Genomic DNA, 27,348 nt, shown 5'->3' on the forward strand with positions numbered 1-27,348 from the left:
TTGTGGTTCACCATGATTGTTTATTATTCACTCAATGTTGGTACACACCTAGTCACCTTACACAACCTCTGCCTCTGACTCACACAAGACAACTAACAAACTTTATGTTCATGCAACGGTGGCGAGGCCGATGTAGTTGGCGGCTCTGTCGAAGACGACGTAGTACAGCCTGATGAAGACGTCTCCCAGGATCCAGACTCCATCAGTCTCTTGGAAGTTGCTGCTGCAGTAGTTCTGGGGAGGACAGGAAGAGATATGCACGTAAAGATTTAGATTGTAAAATTGGGACAGATTACAAGTTCCAATGTTCTAATATAGCCTTAGAGCCCGCCGTAGTGGGCTCTACCGGCCATTAATATGCCTACTCCAGCGTTAAAGAGGAAGCGGGTCTTTAATGGCTGGTAGAGCCCGCTACGGCGGGCTCTAAGTCTATATTAGAACATTGGACCCCAAGAGGGCAGAATGCTCTACTTTGTAAAACAAAGGCCTCACGGAGCCCCAGGGTGTTGAAATTTCCTCGGGTTCCGTGAGGCCTTTGTTAAACATTGGAATGTTGATGCCCTGGGCTTCTACCGACCATTAGAAGCCCTGAGCACTCCATTGTTTTCAATGGAGCGCCCAACATTCCAATCTTCAATAGTATTTATGCCCCCCCATGTTTTCTAACATAAAATGAATTCAGATATTCTTAAAACCTGAGTTGGGTCCAGTGATGAGCCCCATAGCTTGAGGTAAAGCTCTCCGAGGCAACCAACAATTCTAGGAAGAGAGGCTGAATTAAGAGGGAATGAAAAGAGGTCTCCAAGAGTCACCCTACTTTGGCACCAATCTTCTGATGCATAGTCCCGTGTGACTGGGATGTATGACGTTACAACGCATGCTTTTACACCGCATGCCGTTACAACGCATTTTTTACACCGCAAGATCTGTTACAACGCCAGCCTTTACAACGCATGCTTTTACAACGATGTACACTAGATGGAGTGCTGACATTAGAAATGTATAATTTACTATTCTAACTCCAGTCCACGTTGCAGTAGGGAAGGTGTTTGGATAGTAAAACTACACTATTTCTAATGTTAGCACGCCATCTAGTGCATTTCGTTGTAATGGCATGCGTTGTAATGGCATGCGTTGTAACAGATTTCGCGTTGTAATAGTTTCGTTGTAATGGTAGTGCGGTGTAAAAGTTGCGTTGTAAAGGTTGTTCACCGTGTGACTGGGACCAGAAGCAGTGGGAGGTCTGACTCTTCAAGAAGGGTGGGAAGCATCACATTATTGTAGAAGTGGGAAGTGGGCCCGTTCTTCGGCTCATCTTATGAGGCACCTCAAATTCAGGCTTCATACGTGCTTTCCTTAAAAAGGGAGAGTTTTTCTGATTTTAAGGCTCTGTGCTAGCGCCTGAAAGACACACAGAAGCTGTTTATGCTCCTTACCTGGTCGATGTAGGCGCTCGCCGGCACCGGGTACTGGACGCCATTGATTGTGAAAATGATGTCAGACAGCGAGCTGATGGAATTGCAGTTCACCACATACTAAGGAGCATGGAAGGAGAATAAAAAGAATGAAAGAAAATGTGTTGAGAACATGATTCAGGCATTGAGGTGCATTTGATGGATTACAGATTGAAGATATGAAACACGGAATTATCTGCAAGATTGTTTAAGAGATCAGCGAGTAACATGGGATGAGAAGAACAGAAATGATTCAATGGAATGACCTCAGATGCAGGTGATTGGCTTATCCCGAGTATGCAGCTTCAGACATCAGGATCTCCCAGGGATGGACAAGGTCCTGGAATGATCACCCCTCTGTACCCTATCTCTTACCTCGCCATTTGAACTCTGATAAGCTCCAATCGCATTCTGGATGTTTGAGATCCCGGGGGACAGACCAGCAATAAGGGACGTTCCGGTGTCGACGATGGCCTGGCAGCCTCCGTTGCAGGCGATAACATTCCCGTTCATGGAGATACTGGAGGTAGAGATGGAAGAGAAATTGGATTACAGCTAAGATACTACAAAATGAATTTAACTATTCATCTTTGAATACAAATCTGGAAGAAAAGTACAGGTTTAACACTTTTTAGGGGGTATTTATGAGTTTACATTGTCTCCATAGCCAGCAATCAGTGTCCCCCAAACCCTTTTCACATGGCAACTGCAGGTGATGCATCTGGGAAACAAAACCCTGTGAGCAGATCCAGCATGTGAAGGCACCCTGAGGGATCTGTCATAACTCACATTATCACTGAAGAAAAATCTCCACAACAGGAGACCAGCCACAGACACAGCTTCAATAGTGTCCCAAAATTGTTAGGATCTCTGTCCCTGAGTGACCTGGACATTTAAAAACATTTTTTGTCTGGGGCCATCATGATTTAGATGGAAGACCGGGACGGAAAGCTTCCTCATGAAAATTGGATGGAAACTCTGGTGTGAATCATCCCCGTCCTCAAGTCTGAAAAAAGTGAGGGGCATATTTAAGGGGATTTGGCATAAGGCAGTGCAGCAAGTCACCTCGCTGTGCTGCCCTATGTCACAGTGAAAGGGCAGGAATGCACTGTATTTATCTAATACGGTGCATTCCTGTTATTTCCCCCTGCGCTGGTACCGTTTCAGCAGACTAGCGCCAATGTAGGACTGGTGCAAGGGTGCCAGTGTTGTCGACAGGATTGTTTTTGTGCAGGAAGGGGCACCTTCCTGCACAAGAACAATCATAGGAGGCTTTTTCCTCTTAGAAAGAGGCTAAAAGAAGAGAAATTAAGTTAATTACCTCCCCTGGGACGGCCACAGTCTTACATGGTGTTGCATATCTGGAGAAATTTCAAGATCCATGGGTGCTGCATGGGAACACCAACCGCAACGCCCATGAAATGCCTCTCTAGCGCAGAGTAAGGCAACACAGTGATTTGCGCTGCCTTGCCTCACTCCATATCTATAAGGCATTTGCCTTGCGTGGCATCCTTGAAATGATTTTGTAGTTTGCCACGTTGGAGCATCACTAAAAGCTACGCTGCAGTGGCACAAGCGGCTCAGGAATATGCCCCTGAGTTTCCACTGGTGCAGCTGGCAGTTATGCCACAGTCGGAAAGGTAATACCGTGAGGGGAACACGAGAATGAGGTAAGGTATCTGACTACATTTGTCAGATGTCCCACTAAGGCCCCTCTCCAAACGAGGCCCTACATATCCTAACCAACCGTGTTCACTACGTGAGCATCGCGTGTGTGCTACCTGTGTGGAGCAGGGAGATGTTGTGCACAAAGGTGCATGTATTCACACCCCCGGTAAAGTCATCTAGTCACCAGTGGCCTGATTTGCAAATTTGCCTTTAGAAAGGTCAGAAACTTGTTACCAAATGTTTTTTTTTTAGGAATTAAAAATTAAAAAGATCCTCATCTCCTCCTCCCCCAAGTGAATGTGCCAGGCCTGGCTGCAGTGGGCCTATGGCTATCTGGCAGCTGCTGTTTCTTGCTGTGTCTAGCCAGGCTCAAACACTCCCTTGAGTCCTCAATCCTCATACATTGATAATGTGTGGAAATTTCCAAGGATTTAATTGAAACTATCTCTGGGTTTGGTGTTAATTTCAGTGGGGCAGAGAGGTGGTGCTCCTGGGCCCGCTCCTCACTTCCTCCTGTGCACCAATAGCAGAAGGGCTAACATTTGTTAACGGCTGGATGAGTTTGTGTGGACTGGTTCTCTCCCTAACCATAGATCACTGATCTATTGAGTTGCTGACTGCCACCTGTCTGCTACTGACCGTCCCTACACCTGACCTGTCCTTTGTTACACCTGACCTGCTGTTTGTTGCACCTACCTCTCCAGGGTGATCTGCCAGTAGGTCTCGGCGGAGAGAGGTATCCAGTTCAAGCTTCCAGTGTAGTAGGAAGAATCGTAGCCACCAAAGATCACCACGCTCCCGCTGGCTCCATTCCTGTGATCACAAAGAAGAGAAAATTGAGCATCAAATGATGAGGATACAAACGAGAGAGGCTTCACCTATGCATTAGGATATAGCATTTGCTTCTGAGTGCAAAACTCATCTATTTCAATCTGCGCCACTTCGACGTGGGCGACATTTACAACTGGGCATTGTCAGCGGGACGCGCAGTGTGCATGTGGCTCTCAGGTTGACAAGCAATGTCTTACCTGCTGAAGTGTAAATTCTACTCATTCTAAGCTGTCAGGTTGTGAACTTGTCCTGTTGTGCTGTAAAATATCAGCTTTTGAGTCTGAGCAGCCACAAAGTAAAGGGTGCGTTTGGAAAGTTGGTCTGGCAGTGCGACCTGGCTGGTGCTGAATCTATTGGACTGCGGAGTCAAGCTTAGTCATTCTGTATGTTTTAATCCATTTTATTCGGCTTTGCAAATACGACAGTGAGATATGGCACATCAACTGCAGAACAGTGGAGCAGTATCTCCCGATTCCCACCTACACGTCATCCCCCCGCCCGCATCCCATCTCACAACAGGTTGTGGTATCTTCTCCGAAGGGGAAGCCCAGGCGTTCTTACCACTCTGCAGGTGACGCGTGTCATGCGAGTCACGTGAGGGGGCTTAGAGAAGAACTAAACTGCACAGTTGTTTCCTCCTTTGTTACCTCCATCACTATACTCCACCATCATTCTATGAAAGTTAACATTTAGTAATATTTTGTATAAAATATGCTTACCTGAAGAATCTTATAATCATGTGCCATCACTAACCACTGGCGGTGAATGTTTTGCCAATGTGCAACATTCCGTCCGTCATCTTGTGTGTTTTGCTGTTTGCCCTATGTGGGAAGGGTATGCCCAGACATGGGTCCTGTTCTCACTACGCCACTGGAGTCAAGCTATCCTCGCTGAAGAGGGGTGAAACCCTGAAACCGGTCCTAGGATGTTTGTTTCCTGTCCAGGGAAGACCTGGCCTGGCAGTTCGGGCTGGACTGTTCCCATGAGGCACAGGGTCAAGACTGATTTGCATATGGCCATGTCTGAACTGGGGTGGCGTGATGAGCAAAATAACGATGGATTAAACCCAGATCTGTGACTGGCGGTGAATGTTTTGCCAATGTGCAACATTCCGTCCGTCATCTTGTGTGTTTTGCTGTTTGTCCTATGTGGGAAGGGTATGCCCAGACGTGGGTCCTGTGCTCACTACGCCACTGGAGTCTTCTATCCTCGCTGAAGAGGGGTTAAACCCCGAAACCTGTCCTAGGATGCTTGATTCCGGCCCAGGGAAGACATGGCTTGGCAGTTCGGCCTGGACTGTTCCCATGAGGCAGCGGGTCAAGACTGATTTGCATATGGCCATGTCTGAACTGGGGTGGCGTGGTGAGCAAAATAACGATGGATTAAACCCAGATCTGTGACTGGGGGTGAATGTTTTGCCAATGTGCAACATTCCGTCCATCATCTTGTGTGTTTTGCCATCACCAACATCCATTCTGACCAAAAAACTCATCTTAATGTACTTAACCTGTTCAAAAAAACACAAATGATATATAACGCCCTTGCTCCGGAGGTTCTGTCCATTGGATGTTTCGGTTCGGACCGTACATGCTCAACAGAACCTTCAGGTCATTGGACGAAGCATGGCTGGCGAGACTAGCATGAGCTACCCTTTGGAAGAAAATGTTGTGTGTGAGGGGAGTAAAGTGCAGGAACTCTCCTCTGCTGGATATGAAAGATACATGGCCTTATTTACAAGAAACGACTTATTGCTGCGCCAAGGAACAGATGAGTCAACATTTTACGACACCATAGATGCACCAGTTTTACAGTACAGAGGTCTGTGGCGCAAGGTCCCAAAGATGCATCAGAAATTTGGACGTATCCGTGGGAAGGACGCTGCAAAGCATTTGGCCTAAAAGTGGTGCATTGCTGTAGTTGGTCAAAAAAGGAGGCGATGCCTCAGTTTTAGCTAACACAACTGTCCTACTGTATGGGGACCAATGTAATAGAGTGTCAAAAGGTAAAAAAGTCACCTTGCATTGGTCCTGGATGTCACGCATACAAGTGGGCATAGTCTACTTATGTGTACCACAGGTCCTACAGATGTGTGACATAAGTCATTAATGTGTGATTTACTGTGTTACCGTCTTATGTGTGCACTTACATTTTGAGAGGATGTGACTTGATTGCAGATTACACCGTTTCAAATCATTTCAGCTGGTCGAATTCCTCTGTAACAGCCCATGCGCCACCCTACGCCTGGCTTTTAGAGGTGTAGAAATTTTGATGCATCTCAAGCACAGTGGCCCACTACCCGACAATGCGTGACTTTTAGGAAAAGTTATAATACCACAGCGTCAGTTTTACTGGGGATTTTACGAAGGAACGCCTAACTTTCATACATTAATTCTAACGTGACACAGCCGATTCAGGCGAAGTAAAAAAACGCGCATCCTGACGAAAAGTGACGCATCTTCCTTGATGTGCCCCTTTGAAAATATGGAGAAAAGATAGTGCTGAGCAAGCTCCTTGTAAATATGTCCTACAATGTCTTTCTCTGAGTGTTTTCCTAGATTAGGAACTTTTCTGTGCCTCGAGCTCGAACTTGTCAATTCTCATTTACTTGCAACATGTGGCACCTGGACCCCCTTGTGTTTTTGGAGCTCCTTGCAAACGCTGGGTATCTTGTCTTGATATAAAATATACCCTCATGACAGGATGTCCATGTCCCCCCAACGCGGATGTTCCACCTGGTCACCAGGCACCAGACCTTCTCATGAGTCGCCCCCAGGTCACCTCTAGTTCCTTCGCTCGTTCCACCTGAGCTCCAGTCAGATGTAGTCGGTTTATTTGAGGCGAGCACCGAAGTGACCCAACCAGAGCATCCTTGAGTATCGACAAGACCTACTCATGCGCGCCTCAAGGAGACTCTAGCTGTCCAGCTGCACATTGCTGTAAAGGAAACCCAAACTGCTGCCTACCTCTCAGTCCAGTCGTTGTTTTTGCCTGCTGGTGTCTGTAAGTGTGGTCATGATTAGAAGAAGGCAGCAGACATGATTTACATAATTGTATTTATTTATTTAAAACATTTCTAATGTGCTACCAACTGCCATGTGGAAAATTCAGATCACACAAAAAGTAAGGGCGTGTTTGGCCTGGGAATGGCCCAAAGTCGATAAGGGGACTATAGTTCCAAGTCGATACTAGACCCATGAAAGCATCAAAAGATGGCTATGCCTTGAGTATATAGCAGATAAGAGCCTGGGTGTCATAGTAGACCAAGTGCTTAATTTGAGACAGTGGAGTCCGATGCTCGTGACATCCAGGACCAATGCAAGGTGGGTTTCAGTCTGAGGAGACTTGGTGAGGGGCTGCTGTGGAAGTTACCTTCATAAAGAAAGGTGTGGCCAGCAAATCTTTCATATCAGAACTGATGATGTTAAGAATCTGTTATTGACAGAGGTGGGACTCCAGATGGTTGGCAGGGAACAAAGGACCAGTCATTTAATTTGGAGTGCAGTCATTCATCACCTTTGATGAAGGCAAAGTGTGGTAGTCTGTAGCCTTCCCTGTGGTGGGAGACAATGTAGGATTTGAATGCATTCCCACAAACCTCCTCTATCTGGAGACAGATGGAGGGTCTCTATCGAAGATCACTTCCAGGTTGGCTCTTGATTTAGCAGGTTGGTGGGATCCCACACCATCAGGCAGAGCTCAGGGGTTCAAAAGACGATCGAATGAAAGCGCATTATTTAGTTTGTCCTAGTAAGGCACAGTCGGCTGCGTTCCGACCACTGGTGAAAATGAGAGGGACGATGAGGTACTTTCAGATAGTTGTCAGGGTGGTCCTCAACCTTTAGAAGGAGCTGGGTGCCATGTGTGGGGTATCCAAACATACAGGAATCCATAACAGCTGCTAAAGGGGGTGTATAAGTCTTAAGTAAGATGGGGTACAGAGCAGAACTGTGAGGAACGCTGCGATGGATATTCTGTGTGCCTGGAAGTAAAGGTCCCCATTTTGTTTGATGTGTGCAGTTATATAGGGTAGTAAGTGTACCCTATGGAACTAAGTCCCTGTCCACTTGTTTGTCAGTCACGGTGACTGCCGTCACAGCAGGAGGAGCCTCAGCATATTACCTTCAGGCCAGGATTGTCTACTACGAGTCGTCCTTCTAGCTGTGTGACCATACATGACTACAAACTCTCTGATTATCTACAAGGCTAATGGTACTCCTACTGGTACCATTGGTGTGAGTAGCGCTACAGCTCGTACTACTCAAATTGCAAACCCATAACCTATGTTGCTGCTGCTATCAGTAATACTTGTTCTAGTATATACTAGTGATATTGTAGTGTGTGTGCTAATACATGCCTCCTCCCGGAAAGTACCTGTTGCAAGGTGTATTCCCTGCGTTTCCCCTCACCTTGTTGTCCTACCTTTCCCACCCCCATAGCCTGCTATGGTTCCTTCCGCTTTCCTGCAGTTCCTGCTGTCACCAACAATCCATGGTCTGTTGGTGACGGTTCCCTCAGCTGTTAGCTGCGGTGTTTGTTGGAGGCTGTGAGACCAATAAACAGGAGTTTACTCACAATGCTTTGACGTCTCTTTTCAACATTTTGGCGATGATTTGCTGCTGGTCGGGGACTTGCAGCCAGCCTCCTCCCCAAATCCTTTCTTTACCCCAGCAACCTGTAGTCCCAGTCCAGACTGTTCGTGTGAGCCGCTACTTACAGTGTCGAGGTAACACAGTCCTAAGGTGAGGAGCCGAGTAGTGGGCAAAGTCGAGTCAAGTGCGTGCCGTCTGTCCGACCGTCTCCTGGGACTGCATACTGTGTCCCGCTTCGACGCGTTCGCCTGCTGGGCCGTCTTCCGCTTCTAATTTACATAAATGATCGGAGCCTCTATAGGCAGCTCCTGATCCAAATATTGCTTCCGATCCAATTCTGATCATCACGATAACGGGCGCAGCTTGGAACAGTTCTTACACGCTATTAGAAACTCCGATCTATTTTGCTCGTCTACTCTGCAACTTTATGGAAGCTGGAAAGACACTTTGGGCAAAAAGTGAATGTGGTCTTAGCGAGACGCACGTTCTTTTGCAGGGCGCAAGAAAAAACAGAAAAAGTTACATCCTACATAGCTATGGTGAGAGGTTTGGTGAACTTATGTGACTTTGGCGCCTTAGGTGATTCTCTTATTAGAGACCAGCTTGTACGCTGCACTAATAACCCAAAAATCCAAGAGAAGTTGCTGACTGGAAACCCTGACTTGAAGGTTGCTGTGGAAATAGCTAAAGGTATCAAACATACAGATGAATGGATTAGAGAAATGAAGCATTCTAATTGAAGCGAGACAATACAGGTGGTGAAAAGTAAAGTTGATCCTGAAAGTGTTGAGAAGGAGAGTTTCTCGAGCAAAACATTTAGTGAACCCTCTAGTAGCAAGTTTATAGAAGATAGGAGGGGTGAAAGACTAAGGTGTTACCGTTGTGGTAATTGCAATCATTCAGCAAACAGCCCAAGTTGTCCTGCTCAATCCACAGTCTTTAGGAAGTGTAATAAAAGAAGACACTTTGAAAAAATGCATGTTCAGAAAGAAAGAAAATGTACATGCAATCGATGAGGTTGCTGGGGGAACCAACAGTATGTATATTTTGCAAATTGAAAAAAAACTTTGTGCAAGGGTGTGGACTACCCTAAACACATTATTTCACTTCGAATTTAGTGAGTTTGTTTACTCGCGCTCTCTATATACTTTAGTCGATTCCGAAATTTTTAAGGAAAAATTCCTTGGCAGGTATTACACGCTGAATTCACCTGAGTTAGATCCACAAAGGTATAATAAGGATCCCATTCCTCTGGTGGGCATGTTCGGTATGCAAATGAAAGTTAAGGAACGTTTGACACAAGGGAAAGTTTACCTTACGAGAAATGGATCATGTTTGTTGGGATGGGCTCGCCAGAAAGAGTTAGGCATTACGCTTGACCCTAACAGAGTTTAACCTGTGTTTGGTGTAGAAGGGAGTAAACTGGAGCTCAATGCTATTTGTGATGAGTTCCCTGAGGTGTTCTTTGATGATCTGGATCATTTAAAAGGCTTCCAGCACAATGCTGTCCCTATAATTCATAAAGTGCGTACCACTCCCAACCTCATGCGAGCTCCGTTGAGGGAAGAGTTGGACAGGTTAGTTTCACTGAGCATTATTGAACCCATTGAAAGCTCTTTGTGGCTTGCTCCGATTGTGGTTGCTCAGAAATCTGGGGGAAGGGGTTTGTGTCTATGTGTGGACCGGAGGGATCTGAATACAAACATTTGGATAGCCAGGTTCCCCTCCCTCGCATCAATGAAATGATTAGTATAATGGGAAAGGCAGAGATTTTCAGTCTGATCGACCTATTATCCTGCCTACCATCAAATTGAGTTACACCTGATTCTAGGTCGTTTACATAGTTTATTACCCCTTTTGGTGCATACAGATTTCTCCACATGCCTTTCAGCTTAGCTTCAGCTGCTGCTGTCTTTTAGTGTGTCAAGCAGAGCATTTTGGGAAAAAGTGATAACATCCTTTGTTTCAAGGATGACATTCGTATTCATGGGGTGTCAGTACAACAACATGGAGCCACTTTGAGAATTGTACTTGAGGCTCTCAAAGAGGCTGGCTTCACAGTCTAAGGATAAGTGCAAAATCAGTATAGATTTTGTAGACTGCTTGGGACATACCATCTCAAAGAATGGAGTTAAGCCGAAGTTATATTTGGTCAGAGCTGTGAGAGATGCTCCTTCCCCAAAGAATAAAGACAAGTTAAGGTTGTTTTAGGGGTTGACATAATATATTAATAAGTTTGTCAGGAATTTTGCAGATGTTACATCACCTTTAAGGAATTTATTAAAGAAAAATACCCTTTTTATCTGGGAGGAGGTTTGTCAGTGTTCTTTTGAGGCTCTCAAGGAGGCCATTGTGAATGCTCCCTCTCTGAGCTGTTTGATATACGGCCCAAAACTATTTTGACCTCAGATGATAGCGGTGTTGGTGTGGGTTCGGTGTTGTCGCAAGTAGTAGATGGTAAGGAAGTGATTGTAGCCTTTGTGTCTAGAGCTTTGAGAGAAGATGAGGGCAATTACTCTACAGTTGAAAGAGAAGCGCTGGCTTTTTCTTGGGCTATTGGTCATTTAAATTGTTTTCTATGGGGTCTTCCTTTTGTGGAATGCACTCTCCACAAGCATTGATGTACACATTCTCGATCGAAGGGAGGGTTGCCACGACCCCCAGGATTTCCAAAGGTCCGGAAGGATTCAATTCCACTATAGAATATGTGCCTGGTAACAGGTACTGGCTCGCAGATTGTCTTTCACGGCTACCCTGGATTTAGGGAAAGCTAGTGAGTGATGCCATGTCTGAGAGTGGTGGGATTGTGGCTTCAGTGGAAATTCCAGGAATTTCAGAGGAAGAGTGGGAATCGCAGATAGGTGGTGATGAGACCTTGGAACAAGTCAAAAGCAAGATCATTCATGGTTGGCCCATTAAACCTGGTACACTTAGCGATAACCTTAAGGATTATTGGGTTGTGCATCATGAATTAGGCATTACAATTTTCTTAATGTCAAGAAAACTTGCCGATCAGGCTCTCCAAAGCATGCTGTGGTCCTATCATACCACACCCAACTTGGTTACCAATATCGTACTGTTCCTGGCGTTAAAAGGAAGACTTCCCGGAACCAAGTATCACCTAACTGGTTGGGTGAAGGGGAGCCCAGATGGGTGGATGGGGTCAAGATAAACAGGCTTAGAGTGCTCTACCAGCTTAATTACAAAGAGAAGTATGACTCAAAGTATGGTGCTGTAGAGGGCAGGTGAAAGTGGGAGACATCCTCCTGGTCAAATTACCAGTGTCTCGTCAAGGAGGGGGAAGCAAGTATTCAGAGCCCATGAAAGTGGTCAAGGTGTGCGGGAATGTGGTTACACTGGATGACTGCCGCACATGGAGTGTAGACATGTTATCAGATTGTCATCCCTTCTTAATCAAGAACAGTCCGGAGGTGTGTTCAAGGGGTGATACCAGATCAAAATATGGTCGGAGGAGCATGAGGCCACATAGAGTTCTGAGTGGCACAGAGATTATGTTACACACTGATCTATAGTTCTGTAGTTGCTGTGGGAATATTGTATTGTACTGGGGTCTGGGATATGGTGTTTAGCACTTTCAGAACTACTGTAAAATTTGAATGTATTCACATTGGGTTAGGCCTGGTTCTCTATTTTCTTTTTACTATGGATGTTTCTTTTGCACCAGCTTTATTCCTGGTTTTCTTTTGTTCATAAGGGGGAGATGTGTTGTAAGGTGTATGCCCCTGCTTTTCCCCTCACCTTGTTGTCGTACCTTTCCCACCCCCTATAACCTGCTATGGTTCCTTCCCCTTTCCTGCTGTGAGCATTTCCCGCTGTCACCAACATTCCATGGTCAGTTGGTGACTATTTCCTCAGCTGTTAGCTGCGGTGTTTGTTGGAGGCTATGAAACGAATAAACAGGAGTTTACTCATGAGGCTTTGACAAGATAATCAATGTATACAAATATTCCTTTTATGTCATGTGGTTACTCCTTCATATGTGGTGTGTGACGAGAACCTGACTTACGGGCTCAGGTAGACGGAGAAGAGATTTGCAGAGAGCAGCCCCTGACTCCACATATTGTCAAAGACAGGGGTGGCGTTATCTTCTGAAAGGCTTGGAAAGGCCAGTCCCAGGATACCATCAAACTGCATCTGAGAAAAGAAATCTGCTTCTGTGTAGGCCAAACCGAAGACCTGGTTGGTGATGCTGAGGCCTCCAACCTACGAGGAGAAGGAAAGAGATGGTCACGGTCATGAAGCAAAGACCAGCTGTGAATGTCCTTGGGACACATCTGTCTAAGCTACCCCTGGTCCTCCTACCTGCACGGTGTCGTATCCCAGGACCCCGGTCATGCTTCCGGTGCCGTACCCAATGGACAGGCTGGTGCTGGTGGACTGGAAGGTGGAAGAGCTGGAAGGGCTGAACCTGTTGTGATTGGCTGTGGGTTTGAAAAGGCATCATTAGCAAAGAATCATCAGAAAAATCTCCTCCAGGACAGGCTGGAGTTGCTCAACCCTGGCATCTGCCCTTTGAGGCTACAAACTCTGCCTATAATTGTGCCTGTTGACTTTTGTTTCCCTTAGTAATTATGACGGTACATAAGCCAAGCGGCAGTACTTGTAATTGAGAAAAGCAAATACAAATAACAAGAACATCACAGTCATCAGTTTTAGTCCTTCAGAGTGTTGCTTATTTGTGAAGGACCCTGGGTTCTTCTTCTGTCGCTCACCCTGGCCCACCTTGGCTTTCCTTTTCTGACTTGCTTTCCACCACACATTGAGCTGGATATGTTTTTGGAACAGTCCAGATGCAATTTTGGGATTTACAAAACCACACAAAGCCCGATTTGAATTGTTCTGCATGGCTTTCTAAAAAGCAATAACCCAGTTCACCCACCCATGGATTTTGATGCAAACCCATATTTACGAACACTTGCAAACATGGGAGCGCACCAAAACGGTGCAGCTACCCAAGTCTGGTGTATCGAGGAGAAAAATCTCCTTGTTACCTCCTCTTTGCATTCTGCAGCACACATACAAAGAGGAGTATGCCTCAAAGTATAGTTTTTGTGCAGGGATGTATTTTGAACCAGTTATTTCCATCTGTCTAGCAGGGGTAAGAGCATCATTGGCTAGACCTATTTTTTTATTAATTTAACATTTCTAATTTGACAAAGAGATAATTCTAAAAAAATTTCACTTTGCTTTTCTTGAGACATCTTTACTCCAACACAGGATACTACCCCAGAGACTATAAGTATTTAGATTTAGGGGCTAAAAAAAGTAAACACTAACACTAAGAAATATTTGCTGAACATACACATGATACTGGAGCCGGCGAGACCGGCTCAAGCTGCTGATAAATTCTTGAAACTGAAATATCAGGTTTTACAATGAAATTGGAAATCTTTACAACTTTGATGTAGTCACTGTTTCCCAGATGTGCCATCAAGTTGATGTAAGTCTAAAGGGTGGAAACATCTGTCATACCAATATAATCACCCTATAAAAAGTTATAAACAAATTTCTAGACCCTTAAAGTGAGGGTTATATTCAAACAGAGTCTCATATAGACCAAAAGACCTCCACTGGGAACATCAGGGCCTGGGAAGCGTTTCAATGCTTATCTCTTCGATAGAGAAGAGGTAACAAGAGCTCTTTCTGGGCAGAGTCCATGCAAGTCAGTGGTACTAGTAAAATGAGGACTACCGACAAACCATGTCAGGCCATAGGCAGAAAGAGGCTCCCAATTTGTTTAACTGTCTACAAATAAAGTTGGCTTTGTACCCCACATTAGCCTGGGTGCCTGGCTTACAGCCAATGACATTCAGGACCTGGCTTAGATCTTGGCAGATGGGTTACTTTGTCACAATGGTGACAGATAGCCCATCTGGCGAAATGCAAGTCCCATAGGATATAATGGCATTTATATTTCGGCAGACGCCATATCCCTCACCATTGTGACGGAGAAACCCGTCCGCCACATCTTTATCAGGCCCTACGTCTTCAGGTGCTACCTTGAGATATGTATTTCCTTTGTCTTGCTGGATGTCAAGGCTCCATTGACTTAGAAAGAAGCTCCTGTGGATGGATGAAACCTCAGAAGATACTTACAGCAGGCCGAGCTGGAGCAATACACAGATGGGACCCAGAGGTTCGAAGAGCCGCTGTCAAAGATCACGATGAAGTTTTGAGGCGGAGTCCCAATGGAGATAGTCCCGTAATAAGACATCTGATGGGTATTGGAAGGGATTTTAATTTAGGTTTGGCGGTGCGGGTCACATAAACAGCTTTATTCTTGTGAAATAAATCATTTATGTAAGGGTGCACATGACTCCAATGTCTGTCACTTTACGACCACACCAGAAATGCTGTGCACATGTCTCTAGTGATTGGCCAGGGCCTCGACAAACATCACTGTACACAACACATACACACAAACCAGAGGTCACAGACCATTGCACAGACTCCTCACAACTCTATTGTCTGTCATGCACTATCTCTTGGTGCTCAGGGTGGACGTAACTTGGACCCAGCAGTCAGCACCTCATCGTGAATCACTCAGGACCTGCTCTTCTGCCTGTCAATGACGGGTGTCCATCGACCACTGCTGACAAGTCTCTTTCTCATTGACACCTCAGAGGATGGCTGCACACTCACCGTTGAGATCCAATGCTAGCACATCCTACAGATCCACCATTCTCCACAGCCAGTGGGTCATCACATGCCACTGCCTATTAACACATCACACCATGCAATGTATAGAGCGCTGAATGTTCCAATGGAAGTGTGAAAACGCGCACGGGGAGGTAAGTTTCACTCACATCCATGTAGTTGGTCATCGGCTCACTGGCCACTTGAGCAGCCAACTCTGGGAAGTATTTGCTGCCTGGATTAATTTTGTGTGTCTTCAGAAACTCATCCAGTAGGCCCGTCTCTCTCAGGCGATCCCTCAGGGATTTCCCTTTTATCAGGGGGACCCTATTAAACGAGAGGGAAAAGAAAGAATCTCATCAGTAGGAAAAGGAAGACACAAAAATGAATACAATGAGAAGGCTGCAGGTTGGTTTTGAATGAAATAGTGAACCATTGAGTATCCCCGTGTGAGAGGAGCTTCCTACTGGTAATATAGAATTACAAAATGTATGTAGTAGAAATTGAGTTCTGCATTGGTGAGGTCTCTGTCCAGGGATAAGATAAATTGTGTGTCGTCTGCACAGAAAGAAGATATCAAGGAGATGAGAGGGGCCATGTATATGTTGAATAACAGCGGGCTGAGAAATGAGTCCTGTGGTACTCCTGATGAGATGGGACATTCGGCCGAGAGGAACGTTCCAAGAGCCACTACTTGCCTACGATTGGTAAGAACGGATCTAATCCAGGCCAGTACAGTGTTAGAGATGCCACTGGACCTTAGCCTTGCAAGGAGAATGCCGTGCGAGATGGTATCAAATGCGGCAGACAGGTCTAGCAAAATCAAGCCTGCCTTCCTGCCTTTGTCAGCCATAGATTTTAGTGTGTCCGATATTTCCAGACGCGCATGGTGCTCCTTAGCTTTGTGCTGTTCCGGTGCTTGCCATTCTGTGGTTTTCTATTCTGTGCAATTACTGAATAAAAGCAAGGGTCATATTTACAAGCCCCTATTGCCACAGGAATGTCACTTTTTGTGACATTCCTGTGGCAATAAACCCTTCAATTTATTTTACAAGGCAGCGTTAAACCAATTAACGTGGCTTAACGCTGTCTTGTAAATAAGGCACCCTTTCAGGCTATACTTAGTGTGAAAGTGGCAGGCATTGGGTGTTACGGTGGGCATTCCGCCGCAACAGCCATTGATTTTAACGCTGCCCCGTATTTACAAGAGTAGAGTAAATATGGGGCAGCGCCAAAATCAAAACCAAAAATAACCTGGTCTTAACATGGCGAATCAAGTAGAAATTATGACTTTCTCCTCGTTTTTGCTGTTTCTGTGTGCGCTGCATTCTGCAGCACACATAGGAACAGAAAATTGCAGGAACATGTCTCTTCCTGCACATAAACAATCATTTAAACAAGCATTTACAATGCAATCAGTCTCACCTTTGGGACCTTATATGTATTTAGCTATGCAGCACATTAGCCCGAATGCTGAAACATCTACTGTTCTTTAACATGGAGGGAGAGTAAGCACCAAACTGCTTGACACGCCAGGTATGGGAACACATGAAAAGAAATATTGCCTTTCGGCAGAAAATGGAATAGTCCAAGCTCTGTTTTTAATAAAAAATCAGGGCCTTCGGTGGTCATATCATTGAAAATACAAGATTTTAAAACAATGTTGTTGTCTACAGGAGCTTGTGGAAGACAATTTCTATGGACTGGAATATAGATATTGCTAAAGTGATTCTGGTATTTTACTGACCTCTGCTGGTCATTTTCTATCAAATAAATTAAATAGAGGCAAATGCCCAAAAAATTAAAAAAATAAACTCCATGAGCAAAAAGCAATTCCAGTATTTTACTTACCTCTTCTGGTCGTTTTCTATCAAGAGAGTTAAATAGATGCAGTTGATCAAGCAGAAAGCAATTCTGGTATTTTACTGAGCTCAACTGGTCACTTTCGATCAAGACAGTTAAATAGAGGCAGTTGAACAGAAAATAAATTCCCTAAGAGGAAGCAGACAAGTCCTAGGGCTGATCTCCAGAGCCCACAAGTACATAAACATATAATATATACTAAAGTATATACAAGAGGTCTTGAATGCTCGACCTGAAACTAACGATTTGCAACTTCTAAGTGTGCTGCATAATTCAGTATACATGGAAGTTTCAAATCGCCATTCTAGTTGCTTATGTCCAGGAAGAGACACCTTTCTGCAATTTTAGCTTTACGCTGTGTTCTGCCATTCTATTGTAAATATCCCCTAAAGTTAAAAAAAAAAAGCTACTGGGAAATATCAGGCATCATTGTGATACAGATCGCGAGTTCAGCAACCCCCTCCAAATAACCTTTGAATACCAGCCTGCTTTGGACAAGGGGAGCAGACTCTATCCAGTACCTGGGTATTAATGCATGATAATGGATTCTCACCACTTCATTCTTGTACCCCTCTAATGTGAGAGGCAGGGGATCTCTGGTTAGATGAATCTAGCTGCAAGCAGTACCTCTCATTCCTGCGCGTCCTGTTCTCCATCCCTTTATGCCTCCCCTATTGAAAACATGTTTGAAAAGTACCATGGAAACTGACGGGAAACCCTCACAGGAATCCTTAATACTAAATGATAAAGGGGCATATTATCAAGGGCATTATCGCTGCTTTAGCGGCACTTTTTGCCGATAAAGCGGCGATAATTTTATCGCCCTATTAGCAAGCCTGCGCTAACATGCGTTAGCACAAGCTTTCTGGCGTTAGCTGCCGTTTTTTTAATCGTCTTGCATGCCAGCGATATGTATCGCTGATTACATGCAAGGTAGGCGTTACTTACCTAAATTTCATGGTAAAAATCGCTAGCAGCACTTCGCTGTATTATCAAAGATGACCCGTGATACAATAATTCGTGCTAACCCCGATGTACGCAGGTGCTAAAAACCTGACTAAAGCCAGATCCCCATCAGAAGACCCACAGACATCAAAGAGGTAGGGGCATATTAGCAGGTAAGAGCGATAATTATCGCCCGTGCCAAGGGGCATATCAACAAGGGCTTTATCTCTGCTTTTTTGGCTTTAAAAACCAAAAAAGGAGAGATAAAACTAGAGCCCTATCAACAACAGGGTGCTAACACGCAAATTTGCATGTTAGCACCCTTTTACTCTACACTTCCCCTTGCATCTCTAATGAGATGCAAAGAGGGCGTTCCAGAGTAAAATAATAGGAGAAATGTCGCTAAGCAACATTTCTCCTATTATCAAGAATGTCGCTAACCCTGTTAGAGACAAAAAAAGCAGCGCTCACCGCGGTTAACGCTGCTTTTTTACGTCTGGTATTTTTCTGACTTAGCCATGATATCCTATGGAAGGAGGATATCATGGCTAAGTTTGCCTGTCCCTATCAACAAGGTAACGTGAGATTATCGCTGGGTTTCCAGCGATAATCTCACGTTAGCCACTTAGCGTGAGGATTTTTATCGCTATTGAGATAAGCGTTGCTAATAGCACGCTATCTCAGCTATAAAAATTCACGCTAGCCGGCGATAATTATCCTAGCGCTAAGTGCGCTTAGAGATAATTATCGCCGGTTGTTGTTGAAATGCCCCCAAGTATCCCTTTGATGTCTAGGTATCGCCCGAAAACCTAACGCCTCTTAGCGGGAGTTATCGCGCCCTTTCCCTGACACTATCGCCTCTCACAGTGTTGATAATACCTCGGTAAGAAGCCGAAAATTATCAGGGCAAGGAGGCGATAACAAAACTCCCGATACTTGGCACGGGCGATAATTATCGCCCTTACTTGCTAATATGCCCCCAGGTTTTTACAAAATGATAATCCAGTTCTTCCCTGTCCAGGAGAGAGGGGAAGGGATTCCGCAAACACTGAGGGAGCATCTCCGGGTATGTGCTCCTTTTACATCAGGAAGGCAGCCAGAAGAGCTCCTGTGGATCTTAAACTCCTTCCAGGAGAGTAGGGTTTCACAAAGATTAAAGATGAATGATTCTCCAGCTGGCCTTGTGTCAGTGAGTGAGCGTCACTGCTGCTCCAATGTTCCATTATGGCATTGCCACCCAGGGATCTACCACTCTGTTATCTACACGGGCAGATCCCGGGGTCAGAATTAGCACCCCGGTAATTCTTCCTGTGAGACAAAGGGGACTACAAGCTTTTTCCCCAGGAATGAGGAATAACATGCAGATCCAGTTATACCCGATCGTTTTTTGTAGCTTTTCTCCCCCTTGGAGGCAATAATGGGTCCAGATCGGCACACATATGCCACTTGCTTGGCGCAGATGGTACACGGGACAGGGCATTTTTCCATTTGCCCCAGGTGTGTGAGCGTGGAGGGCTTCTTCTGACCCCCCCATGCTAAAGGATGCAGACAGCGCGGTGGTGGTGGGGAGGCCGGGGGCAGCTCTGCTGATGGCTCTAGTGCCTGTCATCATCTGAATTTTTGCGGCATGATTAGGCCGGACTCGGGGGCACCTGGTAGCCCCTGGGAAGACATGGCTTGGCAGTTCGGGCTGTACTGTTTCCATGAGGCACAGGGTCAAGACTGATTTGCATATGGCCATGTCTGAACTGGGGTGGCAGAGTGAGCAAAATAACGATGGATTAAACCCAGATCTGTGACTGGGGGTGAATGTTTTCCCAATGTGCAACTTTCCGTCCATCATCTTGTGTGTTTTGCAGCCCCTGGGTGGACACTGCTCAGGAAACTCATTAGAGGGTTCCCCGAGGGGATGGAAGTGTGAGACCGCGCGACTAACCTTGAATGATGAGTTAGGGGGAGCAGCCCAGGTCCATTGCGCAGCAGACTTGGCGATGAAGGCCAAGTGGCCAGAAGAACAGGTGAGAGATCATCGAATGGCACACCTGAGATCCAAAAATGGATGAACAAAGTGACAAGACAGTGAGGAAAAAAGTGAGGGTGTTGAAGTATGACCAGATGAAAGTGGGTGGTCACCCCTTCAGTGAATTGATGCAATACTGGCTCCAATTCCAGATGAAAACTCCTTTAAGATGTTGTGAAGAGACTTGCAGTGGCTTGCCGCATCAGTCTCAGGTAGTCCATCATTATATATCGAGTAGCCGGCACCACAAGAAGGCTGGCCCCTTATGCACAGACCACCAATGTGTGGTGTGTGGACGTTCTTGCCAGGAGGACACACTCGCTGATAGGACCCTCTACCCACACCCTGCCAGAGGACAGGTGAACATGGATGACCCCTTTGCAAATGCGCCCCTCCCCTTCCAATATCGGCGCCAAACACCAGTTCGGTATTGAAGCTCCGCAATACCAAACAACACCCATATGGAGGCCAGCATTCCTCTTCTCTACATGTGGATGCTGTGGGCCAGGTAACTCAACGCCTATGTGGAAGCTCACCAGATGCATGGCTGGCATTCACTGGGTACTCCTGCCTGATGGTGGAAGAAGGAAAACAAGTCCCCTAATCCATGTCATGCCCACCAGAGACAGTTCCGGCTACACCTCAGCCCTGGCACAGACCTCAGATGGATGCACTTAAGACAACTCTGCACTTAGGCATGGCCGCCTCTCAAACCCTCCACCACCTGCCTAGGCAGGGGCTGAAAGTTAATTCATGAGGGTCCTGAGTGCTGCATGGAGGCTGCAATGGCAGCACCGGTTACTGTCCTAAAGAGAATACATTAATGGCTAGGGTTGAGCCCAGGGCGAGAAAAGAGACACTTGCTGTGATATGGGATTGGTACGGTTTTATAGAGAACACCTCTGGCCTGATTAACAAAGGTAAACTTACATGAAAAGTCTAAGGGCCAGATGTAGGAAGCCAAATTGCGATCGCAAACACTGAAATTCTCAGAATTTCAGCGTTTGCGATCACAATTTGTCTGTGTGCAATGTAGGTAGGCAAATACCCTCTCGCAAAATAAGGAATCACAAAAGTTGCGCAAGCATTTATGGAATAGCAATTAGCGATTCCCTAAATGCTATGCTAGTAGGCATCGCAAATTGTTATATTGCCTTAAGGAATCGCAAATTACCACCAACTTCAAGTTGGAGGTCATTTGCGATTTCCTTTGAAAAACCACTTTTTGCTTTCTTCAAAGTGCCATGTGGCGCACATACATGCCCTTAGGGCATGTATGTGTGCCACATGTGCACACATGCACATTTCAGGGGTGCAACAGGATGTCCTTTGGAACCCTTGCACCCTTGAAATTGCGCACACAATTTGCGAGTTCTTCTTGGTTACTTGCAAATTGCGTGTGCAACTCCCATTCACTCCTATGGGCCAAGAGGCCCGCAGGAAAGAATGGGAAGGTATTCCTTGATTGCGAATTTCAATTTGTGATTCATAATTAATGAATATTAAGGAATCACAATTATTTTTGCGATTTGTACATAAGTTCCATCTTGCGAGTCCTTAATAGCGATAAGGGAAAAATCGCTATTAAGGACTGACTTTACCTACATCTGGCCCTTAGTTTAGACCTTAAATCTAACTTTCCTACTAGTGAAGTTAGACTTTATGTCTAAACTTAAACATCGGGTCTAAACTTAGCTTTTTGGTCTAAGTTTACCTTTGCACACTATCTGTTTACTGCTCAGACTACGTGCAGATGATCAGAGCAGAGTTTTAGCTTTGTGCTTCCTTCGTTTATCTTCAATTTCCTAGAATAAACAGAGTGCAACAATTTGCAAACACAAACAGCCTTTACAGAACAAAGAGGATTTGTTTACAAATTAAGAAAGCAACATGAAGCGGCAAGTGACTGTTTTCCAAAGTTTAAATTCAGCCAGGAGTAAGACATTGTTAGCTTAATCTTATGTTGTGTGATTGTGGTATCTGTACAATAATTCTAAAATGTAATCTACGAAACTCTAAACAATAAGGGTTGAATGTTTAGTAAAATGTTTAGAAAAAAATACCATTATGTAATAATTTGGAACACATGTTATACCCTCCAGTTCAAAATGATCTCTCAACAGCAATATGCAAAGGAAGTGCAAACCAGAGACTCATCTAGACTTTATGGTTTAGAATAAAGCAGTGTGTCTGTGATCTTGGTTCGTGAAGACCAAATACTCCTCTCTATGGTTTAGAATAAAGCAGTGTGTCTGTGATCTTGGTTCGTGAAGACCAAATACTCCTCTCTATGGTTTAGAATAAAGCAGTGTGCCTGTGATCTTGGTTCGTGAAGACCAAAGACTCCTCTAGACTCTATGGTTTAGAATAAAGCAGTGTGCCTGTGATCTCGGTTCGTGAAGACCAAAGACTCCTCTCTATGGTTTAGAATAAAGCAGTGTGTCTGTGATCTTGGTTCGTGAAGACCAAAGACTCCTCTAGACTCTATGGTTTAGAATAAAGCAGTGTGTCTGTGATCTTGGTTCGTGAAGACCAAAGACTCCTCTAGACTCTATGGTTTAGAATAAAGCAGTGTGTCTGTGATCTTGGTTCGTGAAGACCAAATACTCCTCTCTATGGTTTAGAATAAAGCAGTGTGTCTGTGATCTCGGTTCGTGAAGACCAAAGACTCCTCTCTATGGTTTAGAATAAAGCAGTGTGTCTGTGATCTTGGTTCGTGAAGACCAAAGACTCCTCTAGACTCTATGGTTTAGAATAAAGCAGTGTGTCTGTGCTCTTGGTTTGTGAAGAACAAAGACTCCTCTAGACTCTATGGTTTAGAATAAAGCAGTGTGTCTTTGCTCTTGGTTTGTGAAGAACAAAGACTCCTCTAGACTCTATGGTTTAGGATAAAGCAGTGTGTCTGTGCTCTCAGTTCACAAAGACCAAAGACTCCTCTACACTCTATGGTTTAGAATAAAGCAGTGTGTCTGTGCTCTCAGTTCATAAAGACCAAAGACTCCTCTAGACTCTATGGTTTGGAATAAAGCAGTGTGTCTGTGCTCTCAGTTCATGAAGACCTGAGAATCCTCTAGACTTTATGGTTTAGAATAAATCAATGTTTCTTTTTAGAATAAAGCAGTGTGTCTGTGCTCTCGATTCATGAAGACCAAAGACTCCTCTAGACTCTATGGTTTCGAATAAAGCAGTGTGTCTGGGATCTTGGTTCGTGAAGAACAAAGACTCCTCTAGACTCTATGGTTTAGAATAAAGCAGTGTGTCTTGGATCTTGGTTCGTGAAGACCAAAGACTCCTCTAGACTCTATGGTTTAGAATAAAACAGTGTGTCTGTGTTCTCAGTTCATGAAGACCAAAGACTCCTCTAGACTCTATGGTTTAGAATAAAACAGTGTGTCTGTGTTCTCAGTTCATGAAGACCAAAGACTCCTCTAGACTCTTTGGTTTAGAATAAAGCAGTGTGTCTGTGCTCTCGATTCATGAAGACCAAAGACTCCTCTAGACTCTATGGTTTAGAATAAAGCAGTGTGTCTGGGATCTTGGTTCGTGAAGAGCAAAGACTCCTCTAGACTCTATGGTTTAGAATAAAACAGTGTGTCTGTGTTCTCAGTTCATGAAGACCAAAGACTCCTCTAGACTCTATGGTTTAGAATAAATCAGTGTGTATTTGCTCTTGGTTGGTGAAGAACTGAGACTCCTGTAGACTTTACGGTTTAGAATAAAGCAGTGTGTCTTTTTAGAATAAGGCTCTCTGTTCATGAAGAACAGGGACTCTTCTAGATTTTATGGTTTAGAATAAAGTAGTGTGTCTTTGCTCTCACTTCATGAAGACCAAAGGCTCTTCTAGATTTAATGGTTTAGAATAAAGCAGCATGTTTGTGCTCTCAGTTCATGAAGACCAGAGACTCCTCTAGACTTTATGGTTTATTAGAACAATAGAATGTGGAGCAGTCCATTGAATACAATGGAAGGCCCACAGAGCAACATTTCAATGTAGCTTTTGTTCACAGCTATTGCTGTGAACAAAGGCCTCTCGGAGCTCGAGTGGATTTAAACACCGTCGGGCTCCAAGACACCTTTGTTTTATTTGTTAGAACATATTGCCCTCTAGTGGCAGAATGTTCGTAGCTGGGCTATACTGGCTCTGGCTATTTAAGTCCTGCTCCCTTGTTAAAGGACGTCGCCTTCGGCTCAGGACTTTAACGCTGGAGCGGGCCTTTAATAGCCGGTATAGCTAACTACAGTGGGCTATAGAATAAAGCAATGCGATTGTGCTCTTGGTTCATGAATACGAGAGACTGTTCTAGACTTTATGATTTAGAATAAAACAGTGTGTCGTGTTCTCAATTTATGAGGAACAGAGACTCCTCTAGACTTTATGGTTTAGAATATGAGTGTGTCTGTGCTCTCACTACATGAAGACCTGAGACTCCTCTAGACTTTATGGTTTAGAATAAAACAGTGTGGCTTTGCTCTTATTTCATGAAGACCAAAGACTGATCCAGACTTTCTAGTTTAGAATAAAGCAGTGTATATGTGCTCTCAGTTCATGAAGACCAGAGACTCCTCTAGACTATGGTTTAGAATAAAGCAATGTGTCTGTTATTTTGATTGATGACGAACAGAGGCTCCTCTAGATTTTATGGTTTAGAATAAAGCAGTGTGTCTGTGCTCTCACTTCATGAATACCAGAGACTCTGGTAGACTTTATGGTTTAGAATAACGCAGTGTGTCTGTGCTCTCACTTCATGAATACCAGAGTCTCCTCCAGACTTTATGATTTAGAATAAAGCAGTGGGTCTTTTTAAAATAAGGCAGTGTGATTGTGCTCTCAGTACATGAAGAACAGCAACTCCTCTAGACTTTATGGTTTAGAATAAACCCATTTGTCTTTTTAGAATAAAGCAGCGTGTCTGTGCTCTTGGTTCATGAAGACTAAGGACGCGTATCTGTGCTCTCAGTTCATGAAGTCCAGAGACTTATCTAGACTTTATGGTTTAGAATAAAACAGTGTGTCTGTGCTCTCAGTTCATGAAGTCAAGAGACTTCTTTAGACTTTATGGTCTAGAATATAAGAGTGTGTCTGTGCTCTCAGTTCATGAAGACCTGCGACTCCTCTAGACTTTATGGTTTAGAATAAAGCAGTGTGTCTGTGCTCTCAGTTCATGAAGACCAGATACGCCTCTAGAGTATGGTTTAGAACAAAGCAGTGTGTTTGTGCTCTTGGTTGATGAAGAACAGAGACTCCTCTAGACTTTATGGTTTGGAATAAAGAAGTGTGTATTTTTAGAATAAGGCAGTGTGATTGTGCTCTCTGTTCATGAAGAACGGTACTCTTCTAGACTTTATGGTTTAGAATAAAGTAGCGTGGCTTTGCTCTCACTTCATGAAGACCAAAGGCTCTCCTGTATTTTATGGCTTAAAATAAAGCAGTGTGTCTGTGCTCTTAGTTCATGAAGAACAGAGACTCCTCAAGACTTTATGGTTTAGAATAAAACTGTGGGCCTCTGCTCTCGTTCATGAAGACCAGAGACTCCTCGAAGCTTCAAAGTTTATAATAAAATGGTGTCTGTGCTCTCGGTTCATGAAGACCAGAGACTCCTCTAGAGTTTATGCTTTAGAATAAAACAGTGTGTCTTTGTTCTCAGTTCGTAAAGAGCTATTTTGCACACATATCTCAGTGTAGTACTCCCTCATTAGACGTAAATGCTACATGCATGATTGCTGTAAGCTAAGCATACAACTGAAATGAACTACCAAACCCTCTGGACTGCAGACCCTGCCTTAATCCCACCATCCTCTGCCCCTGTAGTGAAGCTCTAAGTAGACACCTCCTTGGCCAGGTACTTAGACGGGGCCACGAGGCTCTATCTAAGCTCCTTTCTCATGACCCTACAGCACACATAGAGACTGATAGCAAATACTCACTTGACCAGGCACTTAGGCTCTGTCTAAGCTCCCATCCCATGACACTACAGCACTCTGAGGGATTCATAGCAAATACTCTCTTGACCCGGCACTTAGGCTTTGTCTAAGCTCCCATCTCATGACCCTACAGCACACTTAGGGACTCATAGCAAATACTCACTTGACCAGGCACTCAGAGAGGGCCACCAGCCCCAGGAGCAGCAGCCACTTCATGGTTTCCTCTTTGGTCCACAGTATCCAAGGCAGATCTCAGGCTCTGGAGTCAGTTGTGAGACTCCCAGGTGAAGGGGCTCCTTATATACCGGAGAGGCGTCCCTTGGACAACCTTCACGTGCAGACAAGGAGTGCGTGTGTGTGATAAACCAGGGGCCCTTATCAAACACCAAAGAAAGAGGCTATTCCCAGACTCATAATCTCAGTAGATCTATATATTGTCTAATAATGCACACGTGCCTTTGTGGACATCATATCATGTGTACAGATTAGATGCAGTGTGTGCTGTGATTCTTGGAAATGTACATACCTGTAGGAGAGTGGCAGTGCACGTGCCCTCTGGATACTGAAAGGACCTTGAGATAAGGACACATTGACCTAGTTTGTGTGGTGCAACAAGTCAGATACACAGACGACTTCCAAGAAGCCTTTTGTGGCCAATGGTTAGACTCCACATGTGTGCCAGAGTCAGGCTATCTCACATGTGAATACTCATGTGTTTCACAAACCACAGAGCTTGTGTTGAAGTCCAGGGTCTTGTTTTCACCCTAGAGGGCTCTCTCTGTGACAGAAGAGGAGCCAATGAGGTTTCAAGGAGGATGTGTTCATTTGCAGTCATTAATATGGAATCATTAGGTGCTTTTGTAATGTTAACACTTGTGCTTAGTTTTCAGGTACTGCAAGCCACAGAGCTGTGAGTCCTTGGGAGAACCACAGTGAGTTCACGGGAGCAACAGAAACAGTCACACCAGAAAAAATGTTTTTAAAACTCATTGGCAGATTGCCACACTGGAAGGGTATATTCCCTTCAAAGAAGGAGCCATGTGAGTGGGTGTCTGCAGATGGTTGAATAGGTCAGTAGTTGGGGACATAGACGGGTCAGTCCGCAGGTGCATCCATGAGCAAGAAGCAACACTGCCATTAATAAGACTGTGGCCATTGATCCACTGATCCACTGCTTTGCCATAAAAAACATTACTCACCTATTGATCCATCCATATGTTAATAGATTCATCCACCCCTCTCTCCATGTATTCCATCATTTTTCTACCCATGAACTCACTCACCCAGTTACTCTCAGCCCATGCGAGCATGGCATGAACACTCTCAGCCCATGTGTGAATGGCACGATCACTCTCAGCCCGTGTGAGGATGGCATGAACACTCACAGCCCATATGAGGA

General features: G+C 44.8%; 1 protein-coding gene across 1 annotated transcript; it reads right to left on the reverse strand.

The window, feature by feature from the left end:
• On the reverse strand, positions 1–26,263 carry LOC146808575 (pepsin A-like). The gene is made up of 9 exons (XM_085623599.1): positions 26,113–26,263; positions 15,370–15,526; positions 14,660–14,777; positions 12,866–12,984; positions 12,570–12,766; positions 3,819–3,935; positions 1,830–1,974; positions 1,437–1,535; positions 1–234 (listed from the first exon to the last, which is right to left on the reverse strand). Exons 1-9 carry the CDS (start codon positions 26,163–26,165, stop codon positions 109–111), a joined length of 1,131 nt encoding a protein of 376 aa, XP_085479725.1. The 5' UTR covers positions 26,166–26,263; the 3' UTR covers positions 1–108.
• Positions 26,264–27,348: the final 1,085 nt, after the last annotated feature.

The sequence above is a fragment of the Triturus cristatus genome, chromosome 8 (genome assembly GCF_964204655.1).
Source record: "Triturus cristatus chromosome 8, aTriCri1.1, whole genome shotgun sequence".
Lineage (NCBI taxonomy): Eukaryota > Metazoa > Chordata > Amphibia > Caudata > Salamandridae > Triturus > Triturus cristatus.